A 27071-nucleotide genomic window follows, 5' to 3' on the forward strand; every position below is an offset into this window, starting at 1 on the left:
TATTTTAAAATGACTTATTTCTTTCCTGTTAGGATGGAGTTAACCGAGTTCAGCTCCTCTACATAGGCGCCTATCTAAACGCTTACGATGCCTGATCAGAGGAGCGGCCTGGGAGTAAATATTGTGACTTTCCGCAGGCTAAACCTTTAGCTTTGCCATCGGACTAGTTTTTCCCTTAAAAGGCTCAAGCACACACACACGTTCTTGTTTGCTTCTATATAAAAAAAATAATTGTTATTACTATAGTTATTATAATCAAAAAACAAAAAATAAATAAATAAATTATATATAAATAAATCCTCCTCAACTTTATTTTATTTTTTTATTTAATTGAATATCTGTTTACTGGTATACAAATCTAAAGGATCGTATTAATAAATGACTATGAAATGTCCAATTGCAAAAAAAAAACAAAAAAAACAAACAGCCAATTTTGACAGACTGCGCAAGTGCTAATTGCAAGCCAATTTCTATCACCTGTGCGCTTAAATTGGAGCATATATAAGGGTGTTGTCTAACTTGCTTTTTCCTTTTTTTTTTCTAGAAGGGGCCGTTTTGTGTGTTATCCTAAATAATCTATGCTGCTGGATTTGATACTTTGCTTACCCTTCAGCACAACAGCTGCTTTTTTAACATTGAATGTTTATTGTCCATTTTGCAATTTTGAAGTCAATGTTAATGCTATGTTATTGTGTTTGTGGTCATATTGTTTGATTGCAAAAATGTGCCTTTATTACCACCTTGAAATGTTTGTCTTTCATAAATATTTTCTAATCCAGTTTTCCACCCTTCATAGCTCAAAATTGCATATTGGTTTGGTAAGTATTTTTTGAATGCAATATTTGTTGGGCTATTTTTTAACTATTTTGGCGTTATATGGAAGTGTGGGTTTACATATGTTTTGTTTGTTCTTTTTAATTTTTTTGTCATGTAAATTTAGTGATTATGTTTGATATTTTAATGTGGCCTTTTAGCAAATGTTTATTTTTAATAAAGTGGTTTGTAAATGTTGTTATTTGTTTTGTTATTTGGGGGTTTGTTGTTATGTAATCTCCTTTCCAATCTCCCAGGACATACAGTTTAAAAAGTCAGTTGTGTTTGTTTTTAAGCTTGTTCCTTTCTCTGAATTGTTTGAAGGGCTAAAACCAGCACAACTCTCTAGTTAAAACTCAGTTGTTTGATGCACATTGTTGGGCGCCAAACTTCAGGAGGATGTAGCCCATTGTTGTGCGCAAAAGGGGACCCGCTATGTGTGCGTGAACTGTGTTTATCAGTTGAAAAATGCACCGCACTTTTGCACAGTCCTCATTCAAGTAAGTTATTTTTTTTTGTGTATATTGCTTGTTTTGCTTCATGTGCACTCATGCATGTATGTATAGACATGAGTGCACATGAAGCAAAACATGTATGTATGCATTTAGATGTGTGTACATATAGATAGAAAAGAGGCAAGAAGAAGAAGGCAAAGAAGGCTTTTTTTTAGACCATATTGCTTCACATGCTTCAAATTGAAAAGATTGCCTATTTGTTCCTATGATTCCTGATGTAATGGGCTTGGCCACAAGCAACATTCATGGATGATATTGCTTCTGGTTAACCACCTGAGCAATAAGCCTGACCTTGGTATGGGCTTCAAAAAGTTACAATTATCGATAAACCCGAACTTTTCTCACTGTATTTTCATACAGTGAGAAAAGTTCGGGTTTATCGATCACTTACCTGGTCCCGCTGCGATCATCCATCGTCGTGTTGCAGCGTCGTCCTCCAGCGTCGGGTGTCCTCTCCGGGAAGAAGAAGCCGGCCAGCTTCTTCTCCCTCTGTGCGTGTACGTCGGCGCGTACGATGACGTCGGCGCGTGTGCGGGAAATTCAAACTGAAACTCATTCAAACACATTTTGTATTGGATTGAATACAAACTCCTGTATCCAATCCAATACAAAATAATTCAAAATAAATACAAAGTATGTAATTGGTAAATTCAAACTCTCATTTTGTATTGGATTGGATACAGGAGTTTGTATTCAATCCAATACAAAATGAGAGTTTGAATTTTGTTCTCATTTTGTATTGGATTGAATACAAAGTCCTGCATCCAATCCAATACAAAATAATAGAAAATATATTTATATGGTTTTGTCTATAGGTATGTGACGGACACTAGGGAGGTGTTTTAGAAAAATATATTACTATAAAGTATACCGAATTATCGCATTTTCAGTATTTTTCATTTATTTATGTATTCTTGTTTAAGCTGATTTTTTGTGTCTTTTATTTAATTTTATTAAAAGTAATTTTTTTTTTACATGATTGTGTGTTTCAAACATTTTTTATATTCATGATATCTACTAGAACTCTGTTCGGACATATTTCTGTAAGATACAGGTCTACAATTTAAAAAAAAAAAAAATTCATGAAAAACTGGAACGCTTTTGGAACAGAAATCTAGACCTCAGTGTAACGCCCAGGTGGTTAAAAGAGGAATCCACCTTATGTGCTTCCACTACCAAGCTGAGGTGAGTAAGTCAATATATATAGTGGGCAAAGGTCTAAAATGGCATTCAAACCTGCAGAAACATCCTGAAGGGATGGAAAAGCAAGAAATGTTTGGCACAAAGTGGATTTGGCCCTGGAAGGTTGATAAACTAGTACTATTTGTTTTGTGTAAACACCTAAAAAATGCATACACTCCAGTATTTAATGAGCAATAAGTTAAGCAACAACACAACATCTGTTCATTTCCAAGAGTGCGAGACCCTGCTTGTGAGCTTGGCAATCAACGTGGTTTGATGTTGTGCTTGGCAACCTGGACCTCCTACCTTTACCATCAGGTGTGTTAGAATGAGTATGCAGCTCAGCTGGACAGCTAATTGACACCCTGTTTGAACAGCAAGTGGAAGTGTGCTTGTATACTAAGATCAGGCAGCGCTGCACAGCACAACCACAACAAACCTATACCACTACCACAAATGAACAGAGGAGTTGTGTGGCGGGGATATCAACAGGAGTGCAAATGTCAGACTGTTAAAAAAAACAAACAAAAAAAAACAAAAAAAAAAACAAAGAGATAAAAACCATGACAATTTATTCAGAAAAGGAATATGTACATATTACATTCAAATACCAATATGTGACTATGGGACAAAGGCAACAAGGGGGGTCAATTAGCACTTTGGAGTGGAAACCATGCAGACATTTGTACTCAATACTTGTGGAAATAAATGACAAAACATTGCTGAAGAATTGCTAATTTCCAGAAACTGGCAATACAAACCAGGCACAAAAACATTGCAGCAACAGATGAAACTAACAATAATGAGGATTACAAAAAAAAAACACATCAATGCATACTATCCAAGCAAACTCACTTGATTAACCTCCCACAAACCTGTCCAGTTAAAACAGTACTAATCAAAATGCATATGTATTTTTATACATTTAAATGAATTTTGACACACACACACACACATACACGTGAAATCACTAAATGTTCCTCAATACATGTTTTATAACGTTTGCCTTTAATCCTTTATTAAAATATTTGATTTCTATAAAGCCAAACTAGAATGAAATTTTAATCAGGTCACAAATGTTTTTTCACATATTTTTTTACAGTCATCCTGTTGCATGGTGACATATTTGAAAGGGCTACTTAGTATATATCCAGCTTGATAGAAATTAGTTTGCAGTGTTGCAACCAAACGAAAAAGTATCAAAACAACAAGTGCAACAAATGTAACTATAAATGAAGCAAGTTTGTGAATGAGTAGAATGTATAAAAAAGTAGCCCTTACACAAAAAAAACCCTCAAGCATTATATATTCAAACTGACCTGTAAAATAGACTGGAGATGCACACAGAACAGGGCGCAGGTGTGCGCGTAACAATTGCTACCTCACAATTGAGTTTAACATCTCCTCCTGAATCGCACAGCTGAAAATTAATCTCCTTAATTGGCATATTCGAGATCTTTGCTCATTTTTGCAGGAAACGGGCAGCCTAGTTCACTAGAACTCGGCCCCAACTCGCGGGAGTAGAGCTTGCCGACCAGCGCGTATGTACGCTCATTTTATTGATTAATCAGGCCCATAGTGTGCAACACTACAATGATCAGTGTGGACTGGTGTGATGTGGAGGGTGGGGATGTAGCTGCGTTCCGCCTGTCAGCTAGCCAGCAGTAGGAACGCATTTGCGTTCCACCTATTATCATCGACCCTCAGCCCCCTACTAGTTATTTCTGGTTTCACCATTAATACGTGCTCATGCACGTGGGACGCCGAGTCATGGGTGCCAGAAGCCCTGGACTCCCTGTACTAAATCTTCTCAATTGACTTTCTATATATTTTGCTTCTGTATATTAAGATTATATACTTTGTCTGCAGTGATCAATTGTCACTGCATATATATATTGTTTTGTACTTTTTCCATTATTGAATATTCCTGGGATGTTCTGGTTTCTAATAGTGCACATGACATTATTCACAGGACACTTTTATGAAGGTTACCCTTATATACAATTGAATCTTATGTTTGCATGATCCATGGTAACCCCTTCTAACTACTTACTTCCAGATCCTAATGACAGTGGCATGATATGGTAGTAGGATTCACTGAAGGTGGGTATTTTTATACATGTTATTTGTTCAGACTGAATTTATGAATAATGTTGTATTTTATTTTCTAGCACTTACCATCTTATAGTCGTTTCCTGATTAAGTGGATTTATATCTACGAAATGCATCAAAATAATCTGTACCCATTCTCCCAATTGATTGTACTACCCTGTATTTACTACACTTTATATTGATGTAACATTCATGCTCGCTGGTTGAAATTAATGTGGGTTTAGTATGTACAACATATGGATTTAGTAGGTGGTAACTGGTATATCATGCTCTGTTTTTGTTCTTCTTAAAAAATATGACTCAATAAATTTGTTTTTATTACAAATTTTGTTTTGCTGCCTTAAAAGTCCCTCAAAGAACAGAGTTGTGATCTCTTAATATATGAGGGATTAAAACCTTTTTCTTTTGCTCTTCTGTCTTTCATTGCTCATCTCTTCACTGCTTTTGCACTACCCAGCTCCACACCCTACTTGCACCACTCAGTTCTGCACAACCAAGCATTGCACTCTCCTTGCACCATTCAGCTCTGCACTCCATTTCAACATATGATGTGCACCTATCTTGCACTGCTCAGCTCTGCATCACCTTGCACCACCCAGGTCCAAACCCTTCTTGCACTAACCAGCTCTTCAACCTACATGCACCACCCTAAATTTGCAACCCCCTTCCCCTGCCCAGCTCCGGACCCTATTCTCCACTTCATCCTCAGCTATGGACCCCACTTGAACTATTCACCCAAGCACGTCTTACTGCTAAAATGTTATTGAACTCTTGTGGGACAGAGCTATTGGCATACATGCATTGTGTGCTTCCAAACAAGTTTGAATGCAATCACAAAAGATGCTCAGATATCAGTAAAGTCAACAGCCATGAAATTTAATGCATTAGCATATTCACATTCAATGTGTAATTTTTAGTGATAGGATAGTGCTCTAGCAATAAGTATAAAAATGATCAGAAAAATTTTTCTTGGGTATACCATTGTGTGCGGAAAATAAACAAACACAAAATTAAGGTCTAATAGAACAACTTTGCCATTTGAAACAAATTGGCTGAAATTGGAACAAAGGAAAAGAATGTAGTGAGGTACAGTAACTACATAAATCTTACAAATACTGATGTGGTAACCCATATAAAGGACGGTTATTGGTCAAGTACAGGAACAAAGTAGTTTTATTATTTAATATTTATAAAAGCTGTTTGACTAACATATTAGGCATCAGGCAAGTGCAAAGCTTAAAGATATGCATATTGTTCCAGAATGAAAATAATACACAAACTGATATGGAATGCAAACCAATAGAAAAATTAAAATTGTGCTTTAAACATTTCTGTACATGATTTATATATAACTCTAAAGTAGTATAAATGTTTAAATAAATTCTACAAACCATTAAGTATTCAGCCTACCATAAAAAACATAAAAATATTAAAGTTTCCTAGAAAATACAGGCATTATTCTGACATTGCCATTTTGGTCTCACCTTGTTGCTAGCCATGCTGTGTCTTGGTTTCTTACATCATGGTCTAGTCCCTCACGTCCCGTTAAAAGAATAGAGCCTTACCTCTTTGATGCCTGAATACAAACATGCTAATTACAGATTATCCCAGGTCACTAATCTGCCTCTGACCATCTGTCATTGTGGCAAAAAGAACATAGAGAAGGAGGAGACAAGACATGGCAATAACAGTAAATATTAGTATTAGAACGCATCTTCAGTTTTATTATAAAGAATACTTTGTAGGCTGTATAAAGGGTTATTTATTGCATTTATTGTATTACACATCACAGACTGACATACATTTTAGTTGTTGATCTGAAACCTAAAGACAAGATAATCATTTACTTTATCAGCTAATTAAAGTAGCTGTATGATTAGCTTCTCCCCAAAGCAGTAGGTTCCACTTGATGTATTTAGGGGTTCCACTCTTTCAAGTATCTGGCGTATATTTATTGCATACCTTTAGACAAATGTTTGTTAAAAATATGTATATATTATTTTCATATTACAGTGTATAACAATTTAATATAGATCTTTTTTATAAAATATGACCTGAATTTGACAGATAAATATATATATTACAAATAGACATCACTTGTATATCTTAAAGCATTTGTCTATAGTGTGGGATCACCCATAACAACAAGGGGGCCATTAACTCATTGTTAGTTCTCTTAACTAGCAATCCAGCCCAACCTAGTGCTGTGTAGGACTCTAAGGCCCTAACCATACATCTTTTGCAACAAAGTCTGTGGCCCTGATTCATCAATGAAATCCGCTCTCGCTGGATGCGCGTACGTTCGCGCTTCCAGCGAGCCGGTTTCCTGCGGGCTGGAGTCAAGTGCGCTCGTACATTCGCCTTTCGCTGCCAGCCGGATTCCTGCCTTGATAAATGAGCAATAGGGGTCGCGAATCCAGTGGAGTCAAGGATGCCTGGCTGAAGTTCTGATAACTTTGAACCGGTCCTTATGCTCCTACATGAAAACCTAAATCAAAATCGCCAGGACCGAGAATTTAACCAACAACATCTGGCAGCCATGAATCGTCTGATAGAATCGGTCCAAGAACAATCGGCCAAATTGGGTGCCTACATGTTCAGAGTTGACCATTTCATGTTCAGAGTTGACCATCTCTGTAACATGTTAAGTGAATCCCTAGGCCAACAATCTCGCCTACATCAGGCGATTATTCAAAGACCGGGTTGGCAAACCCCAATAAGCCCTGCTGGCCCCCCATCTCCTGCACAGCTGCCAGCTCCGTTCTTCCCCCTGGCTCCACCCAGTGCCCCTGCCCATTCACCCAGTGCCCCTGCCCATTCACCCCGTGCCCCTGACCATTCACCCCGTGCCCCTGACCATTCCCCGTGCCCCTGACTATTCACCCCGTGCTCCTGCCCATTCACCCAGTGCCCCTGCCCATTCACCCCGTGCCCCTCCAAGTCCACCCAGTGTCCCTGGCCCTCCACCCAGTGCCCCTGCCCATCACCCCGTGCCCCTGGCCCTCCACCCAGTGCCCCTGCCCGTTCACTCCGTGCCCGTGCCCCTCCAAGTCCACCCCGTGCCCGTAGACATACTCTGGAGGTGGGCCGCGCACGTGCCGTGCAGGTGCACCGTGGGCGTGCTGCGGTGGTGTCCTGTGGACGAGGCTAGGAGGTGGAGGTGAGCCGTGGCCAGGCTTCTAGGGTGGGCCGCGCCCGTGGCCGGGCTTCTAGAGTGGGCTGCGCCCGTGGCCGGGCTGGCCGAACTATATAAGTGGATGCCGGGTGCCAGGTGAGAACATTCTTCACATTCATCCTGTCAGTTTTCACTCAATTTTTTCAGGACTCCATGAGCTCGCCAGTGTGGATTTCAGTTGGTATCCTGTGTGAAGGTGCTTGTTTGTATAAATTAGCTTAATCTCTATTTTGTGTTTGCCCAATGTCCACAGGTTAGTAACCCTCGCACTTTGACACTTTACCTATCTGAGTTTGCTTTGATGCGGCCCAAGTATGCTCCAAATGCAGTTTTGCCATCTACTCCCCAAAGAATGTTCCAGTACATTTGTCAAAGTGATTCTAATCAAGTCACTAAATGAACACAAATCTAGTTATATCTAGGGACCAAATATGGCACACTGCACTTCTCTGTTTTTAGGGCTAAGGGTAATATGTGTGCCATTAGAAAGAATGATTTTTTAGGGGAACAGTGACTTTTAATGCAAGCTTGCCAGTGTAAAGCTGCCGGAGATGTGCGGCTCTGGCCGCGAACTCATTCAGTTGCTGAATTGCGCGACGGCTTACGATTTCGGATCGCGAATACAAATGCGCGAGCGAGCATCCAATTTTGCTTGATGAATTAGGGCCTGTGTCTTTACTCACAGTTCACCTTGGCTCTCCTCCCAGCTCACCAGCCAAGACAGAGACACAGGAATAGGCAGGCTGTGAGTTTATATTCCCAGCCTAATTTCCAGGATGCATTTCAGGTGAGTCAGTTACACCTGAATCTGGGGCAAATGTACCTGTCATCCTGGACGGAACCCTGTGATTTATTTGGCCAGCTGTAACAATAGTTACTGGTCATGTTTTTTTTACCAATATAGGTTATGAAAGGGTTTGTTGTAGGATACCAGCCTTTACAATTGCATAATCATCTCTTCCTGTTAATTTATAGACAGGCCCTGGCTTGTTGTTGTGTCTTGCTGTGTTTAATTAAAGTACGCTTTGACCATTCCTATGAAAATCCTTTTTTCACATGACATTTATATTAATTTAACGAACATTTCCTTAAGATTGTGGCACACATGATGGCTGAACAGGGAGGGGACCAGTGAAATCTATTTGCTGATCATCCCACTTTCATGTGAACTTGAGGAGAAAACTTTGATGTGAACTGCAGGAGAAAAATCTGGGGTCTAATAGACCTGTCACCTAAAGGACCTGTCATCTAAAATGCATTATTACAAACAAAAAAAAATGAAAAATGTAAATGATATTGTAACTATGTGCTAAAATGATTTTAATGCATTTTCTACTGAAAATATAGGTTTAACAACAGTAGCAACATAAAAATATCCAATGCTAACATGTTTTCTGCTTTTAGAAAATATATAATATTTTGGGGTTTCAGGTCATTTTTAAGGTTTAGGGTGCTCTTAACACAATTTACATGTTTTTTGGGGGACATATAAAAGCTAGGGAGGTTATTGCACATATAGAAAGCACGTTTGTATCTAGTCCTAACATCAGGTTCCCAATATGAAGTAAATCCCTCTGGTCTATAAGCAGAATCAAGGCCGGGACCTACATCACCTCATTCTTAATAGCATGTCTCTCAGTATAACAAGGCTGTACCATTAAAGCTGCTTTAATTGGTGATATAGAGGCAAAAAAATAAGATTGCTTCACACGGGATCAGAATTTAAGTCCTCAGAATCATGGGTCAGGTTGCAGTTACTAACTTTTTACCCCTGTTGCTAAGTCCTGAATCTGTAGAGGACATACAATACAAGAAGAACGGAGAGACAACCTAACACCATACGCAACCTAAGACACAACCTGATACTTTTGCACTCTGAATTTGTAAACTAGCTGAGGTTTTAAAAATCATATTTCACTTTTTCTCTGTATTTCCCCAGCTGCTGCATTCTCATGAGTTATCTTTACTTCAAAGATCAGAAGTTTAACATGCTCATGTCAATATTTCCATAGGTCTTAATTCTCATGATTTGCTTCAGTAAAAGATTATTAGCATGATTTACATACACCTGGTGTATGCTTTACTTAGTTTGGCAGATGTTCATAAGAAGGAAAAAATAAAATATTCCAGCTTAAAAATGGCAAACTTGTTACTTATAGAACTCTTATCAATTCAAAAGATTCATTTTATCATTCATTCATTTACTGCGATTTCCAAAGTAACAAACTGTAACTGACATTACAGTATTACAGTTTGAAAAAGTTACCAGGAAAAATTGGAAAATGTAATCCCCCATAACTTTGCTGCAGAAAAAAGGTTGTGTGGCTGCTTTCTTAAAAAAAAAAAAAAGTAGTAAGTATTTAATTATTACAAGAATATCAAAGACAATTTAGAAGCACTATTTTTTACATTTTCAAAACATGCTACTTTGAGCTTTAACCCCTATTTCCCAATCACAAGGTAACAGAATCTCCCTAAAATAAATCTGTACTCACCTGCCTGTTTCCAGAGACAACAGATAAAAGCGGCCCTTCACTACTCCAACAGCTAGTACTACTGTTGTCGCTGCTGATTCTTTGAGGTCCCATGTAGTTCACCTCTATACATTGGGGGGGGGCACTCCTAATTTTAGGTAATCCCAGTGAGGAACCTTGGTGTACACTGTACATGTACTGCATGAGCCAGAATTTCTTCACATTAAAGGTAAGCCTTAACCAATTTCCTCAGAGAAAGAAAGGGGAAGAGGCATTGGTAAACTTCTGCAAGGGTCGCTCCATTTCTACTGGATGGACAAAAATGTGTTTTATCCTCCTGACATGGAAAAGCAAGTGACACCCCAAAATCAATACCAAACAGACAAATAAGTTTTTCACAAGCCAGGATTGCATTAAACAATCCACAGCCTGCTCTATGTAAATCTGTAAAGCAATGGTAAATAGTCTACGTCCAGACAGATGTACCTATATCTATATAAATATCTCCAGAGGATGTAAGTATAAAACAACCTAAAATAACCAAAGCTAGAATAAATAGACAATATAATCCTAGTCACATTTTTATTGTTTGTTTTATTGTTTTCAATTCTAGACCAGATCTAGTCCTGGTTTGCTGCATCACCCAGGTTCACTAATAAAAATGTATCTTTTCCAGTCTTGAAGAGCTTTAATAAATCAGGCCATTCCTGTCAATGAGGCAGACGTAATACCTCCACTGAAAAAAAAAAAAAAAAGTTATGGCTAGAGCCAAGCTTTTAAAGAAAATGCACATAAAAAAAGCTAAAAACATGCAGAATAAATTACTCATTACTTATAAATTGTCTCATCATTAAAGTGTGCTCTTGATCAGACAGTTCTAACTTTGAAGCATATATAAACCCAAAAATAAAGAATTATATATTGTGGTTTATCAGTCTACAGGCAGAGGACCATAAAAAAAAAAGACCAGAAGTATTGGCTATTCATGAAGTCCATGGTTTTTGTTTTATTTGCGTGTCTATGCCGGCTTACTGCTTTGTGCATGAGCATTATCAGCACTATTGCTGTGAGGAATCAGTCCATGAGTTCCTATTATCATAATAATGAGATGAGGGGTGCCATAAAACATCTTCTAGTCTGCAGGACATTCTATACCCTCTTGTGCATAAAGTGAACAAAATAATAAACAAGTACAATCATAAAGACAAAGACAACCAAAGAACAGAACATACAGAAAAATAGCATTCAAATTTCACACAAATGTAAACCTATAGGACAATCCAACACACAAACACTCCAGGCACATGAATCCAATACTTTCTCCAACTATATTCTTTGTCTCAGGACCCCTTGGTTACAGCTGGTTACCCATCCTTGACCAAGGAAACAAAATACACATTATATCCTTTACCTTTTACCTAAATATATTTTAATAATTTAAATGTATTCACAAACATACCATCAATCAACTTCCTACTACTAGAAGGTCATACATTTATAATGTAACCAAGAAATATCTATTAAAGTGGAAGCAATATTTAACCTCCTGGGCGGTTCATTTCTGTTCGGAATTAAATGTCTAAATTTTTATGAAAAACAATGTACAGCTTTTATTTTACAGTATTATATAATAGTACGAGTATAATAAAGTTTGAAACACAACATCATGCCAAAATAATAAATTAAATATTTAATAATATATATATTTAATAATATATATATATATTTTTTTTTATTAAAAAAAATAAATAGTATACTCATACTATTATATTATACTGTAAAATAAATTTTCATGAAAAACAATGTACTGCTTTTAAACATATAAATCCACTGTATCTCATTCAATACAGTTATTTTGTATTCATGGCAATACAAATAGATTTGAAATTCTCGCAACGCCCCCAATGCAACAGCCGCATGCACCAACGTCACCGGGAACTCCCCGTGACTCATCGGATGCAGAGGACACCGGCCATTGGAAGCAAGAGAACGAGGTTCGTGAAGGAGGACGCCAGATCAGGTAAGGCTCTAATTACTATTGTTTTTAACTATTTTAGCTACCCCGGGTGTGACTCTGGGTTACCGCTTTTCAGTCACACTCAGGGTTATAGCTCAAGAGGTTAAACATATATAGTTGTTTATATATTAAGGATAATTTAGGGTTATTTCAGACCTGTGACTGCAACATTCTACCCCAGGCCAACTACTCTACCAACTATTCCCATTCCCAACAGAAGGTTCATGTTCCCAGTTAGGAACCATTTTTGAGAATGCGCTTGCATAAAGCTGTAGTTGCAAAACATTGTGGTGCAGCTCCTAAAAGAGACCAGAGGGTTTTGGCTGGAGAGCTGGAGCAAACACTGCATCACAAGGCAAAGCATGTAAACTCATTAAGCTGTGAGTGTGCCTTGCATCTCCTAAATAGCACCAGCTTGCTATGTGCCTGGCACATAGCAACCACACAATTTTTCACCAGTCTGAAAAACACCTTCATAAAGAAGTTTCTTAGATAAATAAATGTGTACTGTGAATAATAAATCATGCTATATTTACCTTAAACAACCAATGGTGTGCTAGCAAAAATTGTATGGGTTTTAATTTCCTACACATGATGGACATTCAGCATTACACTGGATCTGTAATTTTACACTTTGCAGTGAAGTCAGGACCTGTTTTGCTTAGTGTCTAAGCTATGTCTTTAAACTGAATAAATACATTCTATATTGCATAACCTGAAATTATTTATCTTTTGCCTGCACCTGCAGTATTCACACACTGTTGTTTACTTCTGTTGTGATTGGCTGGCAGGTAGTCATGTGCTATATGATAAGTTATATTTATGTGACAGATTTTACAGGCTTTAGATTCATATTTGTGGCAATGGCACATTTTAGGGATAATATCATGTTGCTGTGTTTCACACTGCTGCTTGTTGTTGGAATAGCACAGTCTGGACTCATTATGAATCTGGTAAGATAAAAATTGGAAAACAAAATAGGTAGTTTTTATTAAAATTGCCCTGTTAGGAATATTACTTTTGCTCATGGGATCAATGTAAAGATTTGGAAAATGTCTGAACTTTTCATGTCACATTAAGCCACTGGTTGTTTAATTTATAGCTATTCTTCTAAACTTTGCTATGGTTAATAGTAAAGTCATGCAGGTTAATAGTGAAGTTATGCTCAGCCAGAGAATAAATGGTGCAGATTGCTCGATAGAATCCTTACTGGACCTAGTTCACATTAAACCTAAAGGCCCATAAAAAAAAGTTTATCCACTGAAAAGTAATAGTTTAGTTATAGCTAGAGTCTATTGGGCTGAATAATTTTCTACCTTAATTTATTCTTAAGAAAATTAAGCAGTGAGATCACTTCCACTATGAAAAGTCCAACAGGCTAAATGGAATCAAATGGAAATTGTTGTAGCAGATGTGTTTTTGGGAAGTATTTCATTCTCATCAACACACCAAAAGTTTGAAGATTATCTGTATGTGCCAATGTTTTGGCTATAGGCTTAGGACAGGACTTGTATTTATAAATTATTCCCCTCTCAATTTGCTCTAAATTCATCCATAATATTAATTTACACATATAAGGACAGCTATTGGGACAGCTGTGTACTTTTAACAATTTGCCACTGGGTGACAGAACAAGTCATTGTTTTATTAGGCATTGAACGAGAAGAGTAGAGAGATTTGAACACCTGTCAGCGAATTTCAGACGAACTGACTGTAATCATTTCTAAATCGAGCCCTAAATGTATATTTTTTTATTTGACTAATGCTAGTTTTAAAATGATCCTAAAAAAAAAACACATGCACATTCACATTTTATTCTTTGATTTTACCTGTGTAAAATGACTTTTTGTTTTCTGTTTGTTATTTACAAATGAAATAAAGGCTTTTCTTATTTAGATTTTTTTTAAAAATCTTCAGCATAAATAATTAGGAAACGTATATACTAAAAAAAAATAGTTTATATATAAATGAGAAAAAAAAAGCAGAAAATTATTAGCAGGAAAATTGTCAGGCGGAGTTAATGACTGAATATGTTTAAATAAATTGTAACTAATGGTTAGTAGTTTTTTTCTCCCTTGCTTAAACTGACATCAAATACAAAACAAAGGCCTTTCCTCTCAAAAAAAAAAATGTCAGGGCCTTTAGGCTTCTGCTACTTTACCAAATAAAGTAGTTTTGTACTGTGCTGTTTGTGTTGCTGTTCCTTTTGCTTTCTCACTAGTAAAATGTTGCCAGTTTCACAGGATGAAATGGGAAATCTCTCTACAACAAGGTCGAGGTTACATAGTGCTTTGTGTCATTCCCGCGTCAATATTACTTCCCTGTAATAACCAGGAAAACCTGCTCACACATTAACATGTTTCACCCTATACAACAAAAAGGTTTGCTAAGGTGCTGTTTATTTATTCTGGTTACAAATTATATCAATATTATGAGAAGAAGGTATCAAATGAATGCCCTATTTGTTTTTAAAAATACTAAATTGATTAAGGAAGTCAAACAAAGGCAGCACTGAAAATAGGGAGCTGGTTTGGTAAATAAGGGGGCTTAGTATGTTGGTACTGAAGTGGGTAAAGTATTGAATATACAAATTTTACACTGGTCAGCATTGTAGGTAGTGTTTTTTCACCTGTCTATAGATTGGTATTCCATTAGCATTACCATCTGTATTCCTAACTTTCAGAATTGCACCATTGACTGTACTCCAGAAAACATTATTTTATTTTTTTATTTTATTTTTAAACATTCATGTCAGATTTGCAGTTTCTTTGTAAATCTTTTAATAAAGAATAACATTTTTTTGTTATTATTTTAGGACAATGGAGAGCTTTGCCTTCAAAGCATTCAGTGTAAAAGTGGTTGTTGCCTAAGAGACAGTGGGTTGAGTTTGGCACGGTGTGCATCTCTAGCAGCTGAAGAGCAGAAGTGTTCCCCTTGGGTAAATATCTTTAGTAAACCATAATACCAGCTTTAGACTAAAGACATTAAAAAAGGTAAAATGCAGATTTAGAAACCATACATTTTTTTAACTTTTTATTTAGCCCTCAGGATCATTATAGATAAGTATCAAAACACTAGAAGATATGTCATTGGTAGAAGATATGTCATGTAATTAATCTACCTAAAAATAATACATATATACATTAATTCATAGTTGGAACCCTGGTTTTTGCTTTTGATGTACCTTATTTATTTTAAGTAACCTAATTCCTTTCTTTTTAGCACCTCTATGGAGTCTACTATTACTGTAATTGTGAAATGGGACTAAATTGTGATGTGGACCGCACTCTTGTTGGAACTATCACCAACTCAGACTTTGGCTACTGCAAAGACCCAAATGATCCAAGGAAATAAAATCAACAACTAAGAAGGATTACATGTTTTTATTCATATGCTTTCAAAACTGTTTAGCAATCCCTTCTAACAAAAGCATATATTGGTGCTTCTGAAACAAATAAAGATTCTGCTATTATTTTTTTGTAAATAGATGGGCAGATAGGCAGATTAAGCTGCAAATTTGCTTGTAAAGCAAATACATATCAAATATATTTTAGTACATGAGCATCACTCAAAAATTATGCACTAATCAAAAATTCAGTAAGCATGAAAATAAAACAGTAAATTAGTTAATTTACTAATTTTAAATTACACACATAAAATATACTCAGATATAGGTCATTACATATAGCTATAACGAGGCAGTGGGGCACAATGATCCAGAAATGTGACAGACATATTGGAAAAGATATGACAAGAAGGCATAGCAAATCTGTTATGTGGGCCCAGTGATAAATGAGTGGGCAGTAGGAGAACACAGGAACTGCTGTAAGATACACTCCCTAAAAAAATCCAGACACTGCCTTTTTTTTGCTGCAGTATTTTGCTCTGAAATAATTAAAATGCAGAATAGTGCATGTGAAGTCAGCTCTCTGATAGACCCACATACTTTGTGTCTATGTCTGCACTGTCTATAAACTCATGGCAATTGTGTGAGGTAAACTCATGGAGTTCTTTTCTTCTAATTTAATACCATTCTGCTTGCTAGTACATGCTGAATAGATTAGGCTAAACATAAGAGTAAACATATATATTATTTTTGAGAATGGGGACACCAAGTAATTTACTGTTAGGAAACAAGTGTCAAAGGCAAAGAAAATATTCTATATTAATATAATCCACAAAGCTGGATATTACTTAGGGCAGATGAAACCTTTTTTCATCTGGGGCCTGCTGTTGACATTGAGATAAAACTCAGGCCACAATGCAAACAAACAATAAAAAAAGTTGTTTAAAACTAGAAAATGAAATTTAATTAAAAATGTTTCTAGTTACCATAACGTACATGCACCACATAATAAAAGTAATAACAAATCAAGAATTTCTGCAGTTACCATTAGATGCATTTTTTTAAAATAAAAGTCCGGTCATATATTGCTCCCTGTTCACCATTTCTGTTACATTTACATTCCTGAGAAATTAGGGTTCACAGAAGGTAGGTGGTCAGATATGTGTGACAGAGTAGCATGGTATAATAGCTATAGTTTTTCATATCTTGTGACGGCGCCACAGCAATAAACTTTTAGGGGAGTTAGCCACAAGAGTCCTCCACTTATCCTACATTTTAATATATCTACAGCTCCCTTTTCAGGAGAAATTGGGCTTCAAAGAACATAAGCGGACATTAATATGTGACAGAGGAGCATGGTATGGTAGGAGTGATAAATTTTAGTGGGGGGGGTTGGGGGGTAGCCACAAGAGTCCCCCATTTATCTTGCATTTACCTTTCTCTACTGTTAGAGAAATTAAGGGTTCACAGAAGGTAAATGGCCAGCTTTGTGTGACAGGTATAATTTTTTGTATCTTGTGATGGCGCCAGAGTGATGTAAGTTTAGGAGGTTCCTGTTACATTTTCCTTTTCTTGCAGAGAAATTGTGGTTCATAGAGAGTAAGGGGATAGCTATGTGTGACTGGGTAGCATGATATGATGGGGAATAACATTTTAAGGGGGAAGGGGGGGCAAAAGGCATTTCCTACTGGCTCCCACATTCCCAGTTGCCAACATCCCTCTGTTCCAGAGAAATTGAGGGTAAGTGGTCAGCTATGTGAAACAGGCACCCCATCAGCCGCTCAGTCTGTCTGCAGATTTGACTCCAGGCTGAGTGTCTCCCCCTAGGCAGGGTTCCATGGTATGAGGAAGAGGTAACTGTACTGCAACCTCACCACCAACCTAAATTTAGCCTTGAAGTTTTTTGAACGAGCAAGTATAAATTAAAGGCACCACAGCACAGAGCAAATTGACAGTACCCTAATGCTCATTGCCATGGAAGTAGCCCCAGGGTGTCCCTAGCATGAAAATTAAATTTGGGGGCCCTGGTCCTGAATAGCCCCCCTTAATGTGAAAATATCCCTGCTTGTTATTAGGTTTTTATGTCTGTGACCCCATATCTGGCAACTTGCTATATTTAGGGGGATGAAATTTGGTTTAGTATCAGCTCTCAGGGTCTTCTGTGTATCCTGCAAATATCACGTTTTTATGACACTGGATGTAGGAGTTATGAAGATTTACATGGGGATAATGACAGGTGCATGGACACAGACACACCTCTCATGCTGCTGCTGGGATTATCTCACAGTACAAGGTGGGCGGGGAGCAGCCACAGTTGATCGTCAGGTCTATAGTACAAGCCAACTCTCAGGAATCCTACCTCTGCTGGCATAGGAGATGTGTGCTCCCCATCCCCTGCAAGACAACAAGCAGAGAGGGAACGAGCAGAGGGCACCTTTGACTTAGGGTGCCAAAACTTGTGCGCCTACAAGCTCCAGTGAGGAAAGCCCTGGGAACACCTAGAGAATAAAATATTTATTTTATGGATTATCATGGATAGATTACCATGTTTACAAAAACATTTACAGTTTACATTTACATGATATTACAAAATATTGCAAACTAATGTAGTAATGGCACAAACTATGCAGAAGTTTTCAAGAAGGGTTGTATGGTTTTCTAAATGTGATAATGCCATTATGAGTAAATTTTTTATAAAAGTTGAGAAAATTGTGATCCTAACATCTATAAATAGATTGAACAGACAATTTTATTACAAAATTACACACACATACATATATATATATATATATATATATATATATATATATAAATTTTGGACCACTCTTCCTTTGCCAGCTGCTGTCTGTAGATCTCTTCACAGGTGCTCTATGAGATTTAGATCTGGACTCATTGCTGGCCACTTCAAAACTTTCCAGCGCTTTGTTCTAAACTATTTCTGGGTGCTTTTTAAAGTATGCCTTGGGTTATTTTCCTGCTGTAAGACCCGTGACCTCTGGCTGAGACCCATCTTTTTGAGACTGGTCCCTACAATGTGCCCCAGAACTCTTTGGTAGTCTTCAGATTTTTTAATACAAAAAGTCAAGACTACCAGTGCCTAAAGCAGCAAAGCAACCGCAAAACCATCTGTGAACCTCCTTCATGTTTGACTGTGGTCTCTAGGAACAGTGTCTTTTGCTCTCATCTGTCCAGAGGACATTCTCCCAGAAGCCTTTCACTGTCCTCTGCACAGATGAGACAAAAATACAGTTTTTCAGTAACGCACATCATTCGACTGTTTACAGAAAACAAATAAAAGCCTTTTAGGAAAAGAACAAAGCCTTTTAAGAAAAGAAAAGAATGCTGGCATGTAAACACTAACACAATGTAACTATTCAAACAAAAATCATAGAAGAATACTACAAAACATCATTCTAGAGCAATTGGACTGCCTTGGGATGTTTACATCTCATTCATTTTGGCGGCACTCTGAAGCACTTTCAGCCCTTTTGGATGTCTACACAGAGGAAGCCTGTACAGCGAGATTAAATGCACAACTCAACATAGTGGTTAAACTTCAGGGACTTTTTTAAACCATTTAACTTTTCCTTATTTCAGACAGTAACATTTTTAAAAAACTTTGATAAAGGACTATAAATACAATTGAATTACTATACTTTAAATCACTCCTATTTTACAAGATTTCACTGTACTTTTTTTAATTATTACATCTATAAAAAAGGATGGTTTTAATGCAATGACACCCTGGGCAATATGTACAGTGGCTTCAGAAAGTTTCAGACCCCTTAACTTTTTTCGGTTTTATGGTACAGCCCGATAGTACAATCCTTACAATTCTTGAAATTTTTTCTTTTCTCATTATTCTACACTCAGTAGCCCATATTGAGAAAGCAAAAATATCACACTTGAAATTTAGATCAGGTGCCTCCCATTTCTCTTGATGGCTGCTGAGGTGCTTCTACATCTTGAGTCCACCAGCAGTAAAATAAATTGATTTGACATGATTAGGAAAAAAGTCTAATTGAACTAAAAGTTTGTATATAAAAGAAAGCAAACAAAAAGAGGGTTTTTTTTAGCAACAAAAATGTTGTATTCAGTGATAACTTCTCATAGAATACAAATTATAGTAACAATATGGCCTGTAAATGCATTACAGATCCCTTAACTTTTTGGCCAAGAGATTGGCACTAGTCATAGACCTCCTAGTTTCAGAACATATGATCTTAAACATATATATACTTCAAGTACAGTGTAAAAAGTCACATGTAAAAAGTCACACGTGTAGCCTAGTTACCCAACGCATTTCGCCTAGTAAAGGCTTCCACAGGGGTTGCTGCACGCTAGCTGAGTGTAAACATATGCTGGAAGCAGTGTACATATTTGTAAAATACAACTTCATAATTACATTGGAAAACAACAAATTACAGAAAAGGCATAATATATTATTTTCAGGATTGCAGGCTCAGGGAGGTGGGCGGGTTGTCTCTCTGAACACAACTTGCCCACTCTCCCATCGCAGGCTGAGACCTGCAATGGGAAAGTGGGCAGGTTCTGGTATCATGACGTCACTCTGGGGCATGTTTCTTCCTCTTTCAGTGACACAGGGAAGGGTGTAGTGGGGCAGGCACATACCATGCCCCTTTTCCTTTTTTATGACTACACCCCTGCATTTGAGTGGGACCATCTCCCCCTATGTATGTCTTATGGTGGAGAGGTAAAATATAACCCTTTGGTGGATGCCTGTATGAGTGATAGTGGTAAGAAATTGAGTTCCAATCAGGAATGTATAAGATCCAGACAGGATAATAAAAATACTTAGATGAACTGGAAGGATTTAAATTGAACCTTAGTAAGTCCAGTGTGGGTAAATAACAAAATGTGACCATACCTTATAGTATGAGAATGTAAGGATATGGAGTATGCTGAAAAAGTGGGCAGAGATTTGCTGCCCTCAGAGGGAGAAGAATGACTGCAGCTGCATCTCCCTATAGATAAAAGAGGGCGCCGAGGGAATCCCAGGACTCGCCTTTAATACACGAGGAAGGTGGCGTCCACGGGTTTCCCATGCGCATGCTCGCACTAGGCAATGAGGAAAGCCTTGCACGTACGTCCAGTATGTGCTACGTCAGCCAGGGCGAGTGTTTGTAACTCCCCCCTGCCGACGCGGCGAACCTGAAGGCACTTGCCCACCTGACTGGCACACTGTTATCTAATGACATCCCCGAAGGGGACGTCGGCAATGGCAGTGGGTGAGCATAAATCCATGTGCACCTACAAGGAGTGGGAGGGCAGGAATCCCCAAAAGGGGACCACTCGGTGTAGGTACACACATGTATATGCTTACTATATATTATTGTGTACCTACACAGAGTGGTGATATGAACTTATAGGATAGTTGGAATGGATTGATGTATAGATTGGTATATATATTAATTTCTCTCGCTAAAGACTCATTGTTCTCTAATCATTACAACCTTCACCATCCTACCCTAAAGGGGCATTAGGCTCAACAGGACACACCAATGTGGTCATTGCAGACAGTGCGATTGGATTCATGAGAACCAGGCTCTAAACCTTCCCAATGCAAACTCCGATATCACGTTGATTGTCAATCTGTAGGTATTATATGCTTAATTATGTGCTGATGTAGAAGATTCTATGTAGGTAGAACGAAGAGAGTTTTGAGACAGAGGCCCTGATTTATCAATGAAATGCACGTACGTACACGCCAATATACAAAGTGTTTTTCCGCAGGCCAGAGCCGAGTGCTAGTACACACATCTTCATTTGCCAGCCAGATTCCTGCCTTGATAAATGAACAATAGGGGTTGCGAATCTGCCAATTAAGGCGATCATTTTTCATTTTTCAGCTGCGCGATTAATCTGTTAAACTGTCAATGGTGAGATCATAGCAATTAATTAGTGCACACCTGCTCTCTGTTCTGTGCGCATCTACAGTCCATTAAAGGTCAATTAGAATCTTTAATGCTTTATCTTCTTTTGGGTAAGTGCTATTTTTTAAGGTTACATTGTACTCATTCACAAAATTAATTAATTTATTGTTACATTTGTTGTACTGTTTTTGGTTTGCTTTGCAACACTGCAAACTAATTTAGATCAAGCTGTGAATATACTAGTTAACACTTCATAATATGTCATCACACAATAGTATGAATTGTAAAAAATTGTCACCAAGCATTTGCGATCTAATTAAAATATCATTGTAGTTTGGCTTAATAGAAATCAAATAATTGAAAAAAGGATTATTTCCAAAGATGTATGTATGTATTTCATCTTTTGCTGCAATGTTTTTGTACTTGGTTTGTAATGACAGTTTCTGTTGTTTAGCAAATCTTCTGCAATGTTTTGTCATTATTTTAAACTAATATTTAGTACAAATGCCTGCATGGTTTCCACTCTAAACTGCTACTTGAACCCCATGTTTGCCTTTGTCCCATTTTCAAAGTCACATATTGGATTTTGAATGTAATATGTACATATTTATTACTCTGACACTTGCACTCATTGATTTGCTGCCACACAACTCCTCTGTTCATTTGTGGTAGTGTTATAGATCTGTTGTCATTGTGCTGTGCTGCCTGATCTTAGCACTATTGTATACAAACACACTTCCACTTGCTGTCCAAACTGGTTGTCTAGCTGTGTTGCATACTCATTCTAACACACCTGAAGGTGTTCCAGGTTGCCAAGCACATCAAACCACATTGATTGCCAAGCTCACAAGCAGGGTCAAGCACTCTTACATACCAGATAGTATGCTTTATTTATGTGTTTACATGATTCTAATCGTATTAGTAATTTTGTATAGAAAAATGCCAGGGACGATTTAACTTAATGCCAAACATATTTTATTGCTTTGTGCCAACAAACTTATTTTATTTTTTTTGCTCCTCAAACCAATGACCAGAATGTCAAAAGGCGTTTATGCCTGTCCCGCCAGGTCATCTGTGACCTGTATATCTTTCTGGGAAGGTAAAATTGCACTCTCTATATACTTTTAGGAAGGGAGTCCTTTCAAACCACGTCGCCCTTAATTTGTGCACTGAGCCAATCTACAGTTTCCTGGGTGTTTAAGGTTTCAATGCCATTTTAGACCTTGGCCCACTATATATTCATTTTCTCACATCAGCTTGGGAGTGGAGGAACATAAAGGTGGATTTCTCCTTTAACCGGAAGCAATATCCGGTTAGCACGAATAGCACAAATGTACAGTAGTCTCTGATGTGACATTCCAGAGGCTTGGCAGCACAGCAGAGGGATGTTATCAACATGTAAAGAAATAGATTACATTATTAGGATGTGGTAATCATGCTTTAGTGGTAAGTACATGCTGCTGGATTGTATTTGTAATGCTTTTCTGGCTGCATTAGCAATGCTTGCCCAAATCTAAACTAAATCTAAATCTAAACCCTGCCCTAGTTTGGCAATGTGTTTTTGTAAAGTGTCACATAAAGGTCCAGCTCTTACACAAATATGTCTGCTATTTCATTTCCCAAACGATTAACGCGTGCTTGGTATGACTTCAACTCCTAGGTTGGTTTGTAACCCAAACATGATGTGCTGAAATATGTAATGCATGCATTGTAAACATATGTAAATACTCACGTGCAAAGACATTAGCAAAAAGTTCATCCCTGACTCGACGGCCCTCTGCTGTGCTTTGGGAGCTGGAGGCAGGATGTTGATGTACCTCTGGCTCGAGTTCCTCTGGAATGTCCCAGGTATCACCATGGTGCAAGCACAGGTTATGTAGGACGCAGCATGCCATGATGACTCAGGCAGCTTTCCATGGTGCGTACAGGAGCTCAGCACCGGGCAGCGCCAAGCACAGAAACCGTGCTTTTAGCAGCCCGATGGTGTGCTCCACAACCCCCCGGCTTTTATGCAGAGCCTAGTTGTAATTATGCTCTGCTTCAGACAGGGGGTGACACACAGCTGTCATAAGCCATGGAAGCTGCCCGTATCCTTTGTCAGCTTGAAAAAGACAAACATAATACGTGTTAGTTCTTGGTATAGTAAGTGTTCTGTGAATGTAGTATAACACTAGCGTTTTTCTTTTACAAATGTTGCTAAGGGTTGTGCTCTTCGGTCACTTTATTGCTTTCTGGTTGTTAGGAGACATTGTTACTACTGACTACCACACTGAAGTACTGTGAGCTGTGAAAATAGTAATTATACTAGGGCTTCTGGGAATATCTGAAAGTTAGTTCTTCCCCCATGCTCCCAATATTGTACAATATTTATCAACTATTTGCTAAATTAGATGTTAGCACAAAATATTACATATATACAATATCGGTAATAGCTTGGCATTCTGACAATGCAAAGGGACATAGCAACATAATAGATGTCTTTAGGATTTGACTACTGTTAGTTGTATTACAGTAACAACATGATACATTACCTATTAACCAGCCCTCAGGCATCTCTCCAGAGATGAATTTCTGTTGGAGTGCTGTTTGACGCAGGATATAGGCATCATGGCATGGTCCTGGGAAACTTGTGCGTGCACTCATGATTCTCCTGTTGGCATCACAGACTATTTGTACATTCAGTGAATGATATCGCTTCCGGTTGCGAAAGGTGATTTCCTGCAGTTTAGGGGCCTGAATGGCCACATAGGAGCCATCGATGGCCCCCAAAACATTAGGAAATCCCGCTCGCCTGAAGAAATCCACCTTTACCTTCCTCCACTCCTGAGCTGTTTGAGGGAAGTGAATATATAGTGGGACATAGTCCACAATGGCATTGATGACCTTCGTAAAAACCCTGGAAACTGTAGGCTGGCTTAGTCCACAAATTAAGGCCGAGGAGGTTTGAAAGGAACCCCTTCCTGGAATATACAGAGTGGCCAAGAGTCTGGTCATTCCTGGAACTGCCTGGCTTCTCTTGGTTTTTGGAGCAAATTTATCTTCCAGCAAGCTGTACAGGTCATGGATGACCTGGCGAGACAGGCGGAAACGCCTTTTGACATCCTGGTCACGTAAAGTCTCAAGGCGGCTACGCTCCAAAAAAAATGGGTGGCTCCTGGACCCGTCGCAAAGTAGAAGCTTGCTCCTCTGGTTGTTGTTGTTGCTGCTCCTCCTCTGTCCTCTGCAGTAAGAAGCAGCGTTGTGTTTAATGCCATAACAGCAGTAGTGAAGAGCAAGTCTACTTCTAAATCCTGCTCCATGACAACAAGCAAAATTCTCACCCCTGTCTCCACCACCCCAGGGTCTCCAGTCCATTGGCCAACAGGCAACTCCCTCGGAATTCCCCTAAGCCTCAAGGCAGGGACTTTCCGTACCCACCGAATTCTATGTGCTCTAATCCCGGACCCGAGCCCCCAGCTGAAAGGATCTGCTTCTACTTCTAGTTCCTCGAATGCAGCCTGACTTCTCCTTCAACCAGAGAGACAGACGTCTGGAGAGATATCCCAATAACACGCACGCACACAGTATGGTCTTAGGAATAGTCTAATCTTTACTTCTCAAGGCGGTCTTTTTATACAGAGGGGGTTATGTTATTTACGTACAGCTATTTACGTTTTAGCCATATATAGTTTCACTTGATACATTGTAAGGCATACATTATACTTCAAAAAGCTTTCATCATCTGGTTACAGAGTAGACAGAAATAAAAATACAACTAGTATATACTACAAGTATATTTAACATTATTAGCTATACAGGCCTAGTTAACCCTTCAGTTACATCACACTGAGTTTTATTAAGCCAATTGTGCTGTTTTTAGCCAGTCAAACTAATCATAGAAGGGAACTGCTTAAAAACAAGCATAATAGAATTTTTGCAAAGGAGGTCCTGGGACATAGTAAAGGAGATCACAAAAACAAACCCCACAAAAGATTTTACAAAATTTGCACAAAAACTTTATTCAAAATAAACCTATTTGCTAAAAGGTCACATTAAATTATAGAGAACACACAGATAACACTAAAAATACCCAAGTAAACCCACACTTGCAAATAAAGCCTAATTATTTCCAAAGTGGCCCCAAAAATATTTAACAAACCAATATGCTATTTTGACCTATCAAGGGTGGAAAACTGGATCAGAAAATATTTATACAGGACAAACATTTCAAGGTGGTAATATAGACATACTGCCCCTGATTCATCATTGAAATCCGCGATCGCTGGAAGCGCGAACGTACGCGCGGCCAGCGATCGCGGATCACCGCATTGTGCTAAATGGTAAGCAAAGTATCAAATGTAGCAACATACATTAGGCTAACAAACAAAACAACAGCCCCTCCTTGACCCAAAAAAAAATTAAGACAAAAGAAAAATAGCAAGTTAGACAACACCCTTATATATGCTCATCATTATGCGCACAGGTGTTGAAAATTAACATGCAATTGGGCGTGCGCAGTACCTGAAATTTGGCTGTTTGTTTTTTTGACAATTTGACTATATATATATATCTATATCTATAGATATATATATGTGTGTCTAATAAATATATATATATATATATATATATATATATATGTGTGTGTGTGTGTGTGTGTCTATAGGTAGGTGACTGTGTAAAGAGCTGAAATCAGTTAACTCTTTCTAAACCTGAAACTAATAGGTCATGTAAAAATATGCTTATTTTGCAGCTAAAATTAATGTGTAAAACATTTGAACAGAACAAACATTTTTTTTTAGGTCTAAGTGAAAGATGTGTGCCATTAGAAATTGCAAAAATACAGAAAATGTATTAGAAAATACGTTAAAATGTATTTTTTAGGTGAACAGTAACTTTTAATGAAAGCTCGCCAGTGTCAAACTTTCGAGATGCGCGGCTTCAGCAGCGAGATCGCGAATACGCTTGTGCCTGAAATTTAGTTAATAAATTGATCGAAGGCTTCCGATTTTGGATAGTGAATACGAATGCGCGAGCGAGCTTCTGATTTTGCTTGATGAATCAGCCTTAGAATCTATGAACCTATTTATTTGATCGAGAATGGGAAAATGGTGACACCCATTAGTTACCACGTGGGCACTGAACACAAATTTAACACACATAGGCCCTGATTCATCAATGAAATGTGAATACGCTCGCGCTGGTCAGCGGCCTATATTAGCGTGAGTCGGGCCCGAGTTCTAGTGAACTTGCCTGTCTGTTTCCTGCAAAGATCTCGAATATGCCAGATAAGGTGAATAATTTTCAGCTATGCGATTAAGAAGGAGGTGTTAACCTCAATGATGAGGTGATAGCAATTGATTAGCGCACACCTGGGCCCTGTTCTGTGCGCATCTCAAGTCCATTTTACAGGGGGGTAAGTAAGTTTGCTTGGATGGTATGCATTGATGTGATTTTTTGTAATCCTCATGATTGTTAGTTTCATCTGTTGCTGCAATGTTTTTGTGCCTGGTTTGTAATGCCAGTTTCTGTAGTTTAGCAATTCTTCAGCAATGTTTTGTCATTTT

The 27071-nt window shown here is 38.0% G+C and overlaps 2 protein-coding genes and 1 long non-coding RNA gene across 3 annotated transcripts in view; 2 read left to right on the forward strand and 1 right to left on the reverse strand.

Moving 5' to 3' along the window:
- TULP1 (TUB like protein 1) overlaps nucleotides 1-6197 on the reverse strand; it is a gene marked incomplete in the record, with an annotated part of 83662 nt that extends 77465 nt beyond the window's left edge. Inside the window, 1 exon segment of the mRNA XM_072423088.1 lies at nucleotides 6107-6197. Coding sequence (XP_072279189.1) covers nucleotides 6107-6121 — 15 coding nt within the window.
- A 6961-nt stretch (nucleotides 6198-13158) lies between these two features.
- On the forward strand, nucleotides 13159-15867 carry CLPS (colipase). Its single transcript, XM_072398839.1, has 3 exons — nucleotides 13159-13241; nucleotides 15104-15226; nucleotides 15511-15867. Exons 1-3 carry the CDS (start codon nucleotides 13176-13178, stop codon nucleotides 15640-15642), a joined length of 321 nt encoding a protein of 106 aa, XP_072254940.1. The 5' UTR covers nucleotides 13159-13175; the 3' UTR covers nucleotides 15643-15867.
- A 4946-nt stretch (nucleotides 15868-20813) lies between these two features.
- Nucleotides 20814-27071, forward strand: part of LOC140322262 (uncharacterized) — a 13447-nt gene continuing 7189 nt past the window's right edge. The window contains exon 1 of the long non-coding RNA XR_011919191.1: nucleotides 20814-20883. This is a non-coding gene — a long non-coding RNA (uncharacterized lncRNA). The remainder of the gene's footprint in view (nucleotides 20884-27071) is intronic.

This window comes from Pyxicephalus adspersus, chromosome 1, assembly GCF_032062135.1.
Source record: "Pyxicephalus adspersus chromosome 1, UCB_Pads_2.0, whole genome shotgun sequence".
Classification (NCBI taxonomy): Eukaryota; Metazoa; Chordata; class Amphibia; order Anura; family Pyxicephalidae; genus Pyxicephalus; species Pyxicephalus adspersus.

Excerpts from the sequence above, each read along its gene's own strand:
- CLPS (XM_072398839.1), top strand. The coding sequence starts at position 13,176 with ATGTTGCTGTGTTTCACACTGCTGCTTGTTGTTGGAATAGCACAGTCT. Across the intron at positions 13,242-15,103 it reads CTGGACTCATTATGAATCTG|GACAATGGAGAGCTTTGCCT; the intron begins GTAAGATAAAAA and ends TTATTATTTTAG. Across the intron at positions 15,227-15,510 it reads AGCAGAAGTGTTCCCCTTGG|CACCTCTATGGAGTCTACTA; the intron begins GTAAATATCTTT and ends CTTTCTTTTTAG.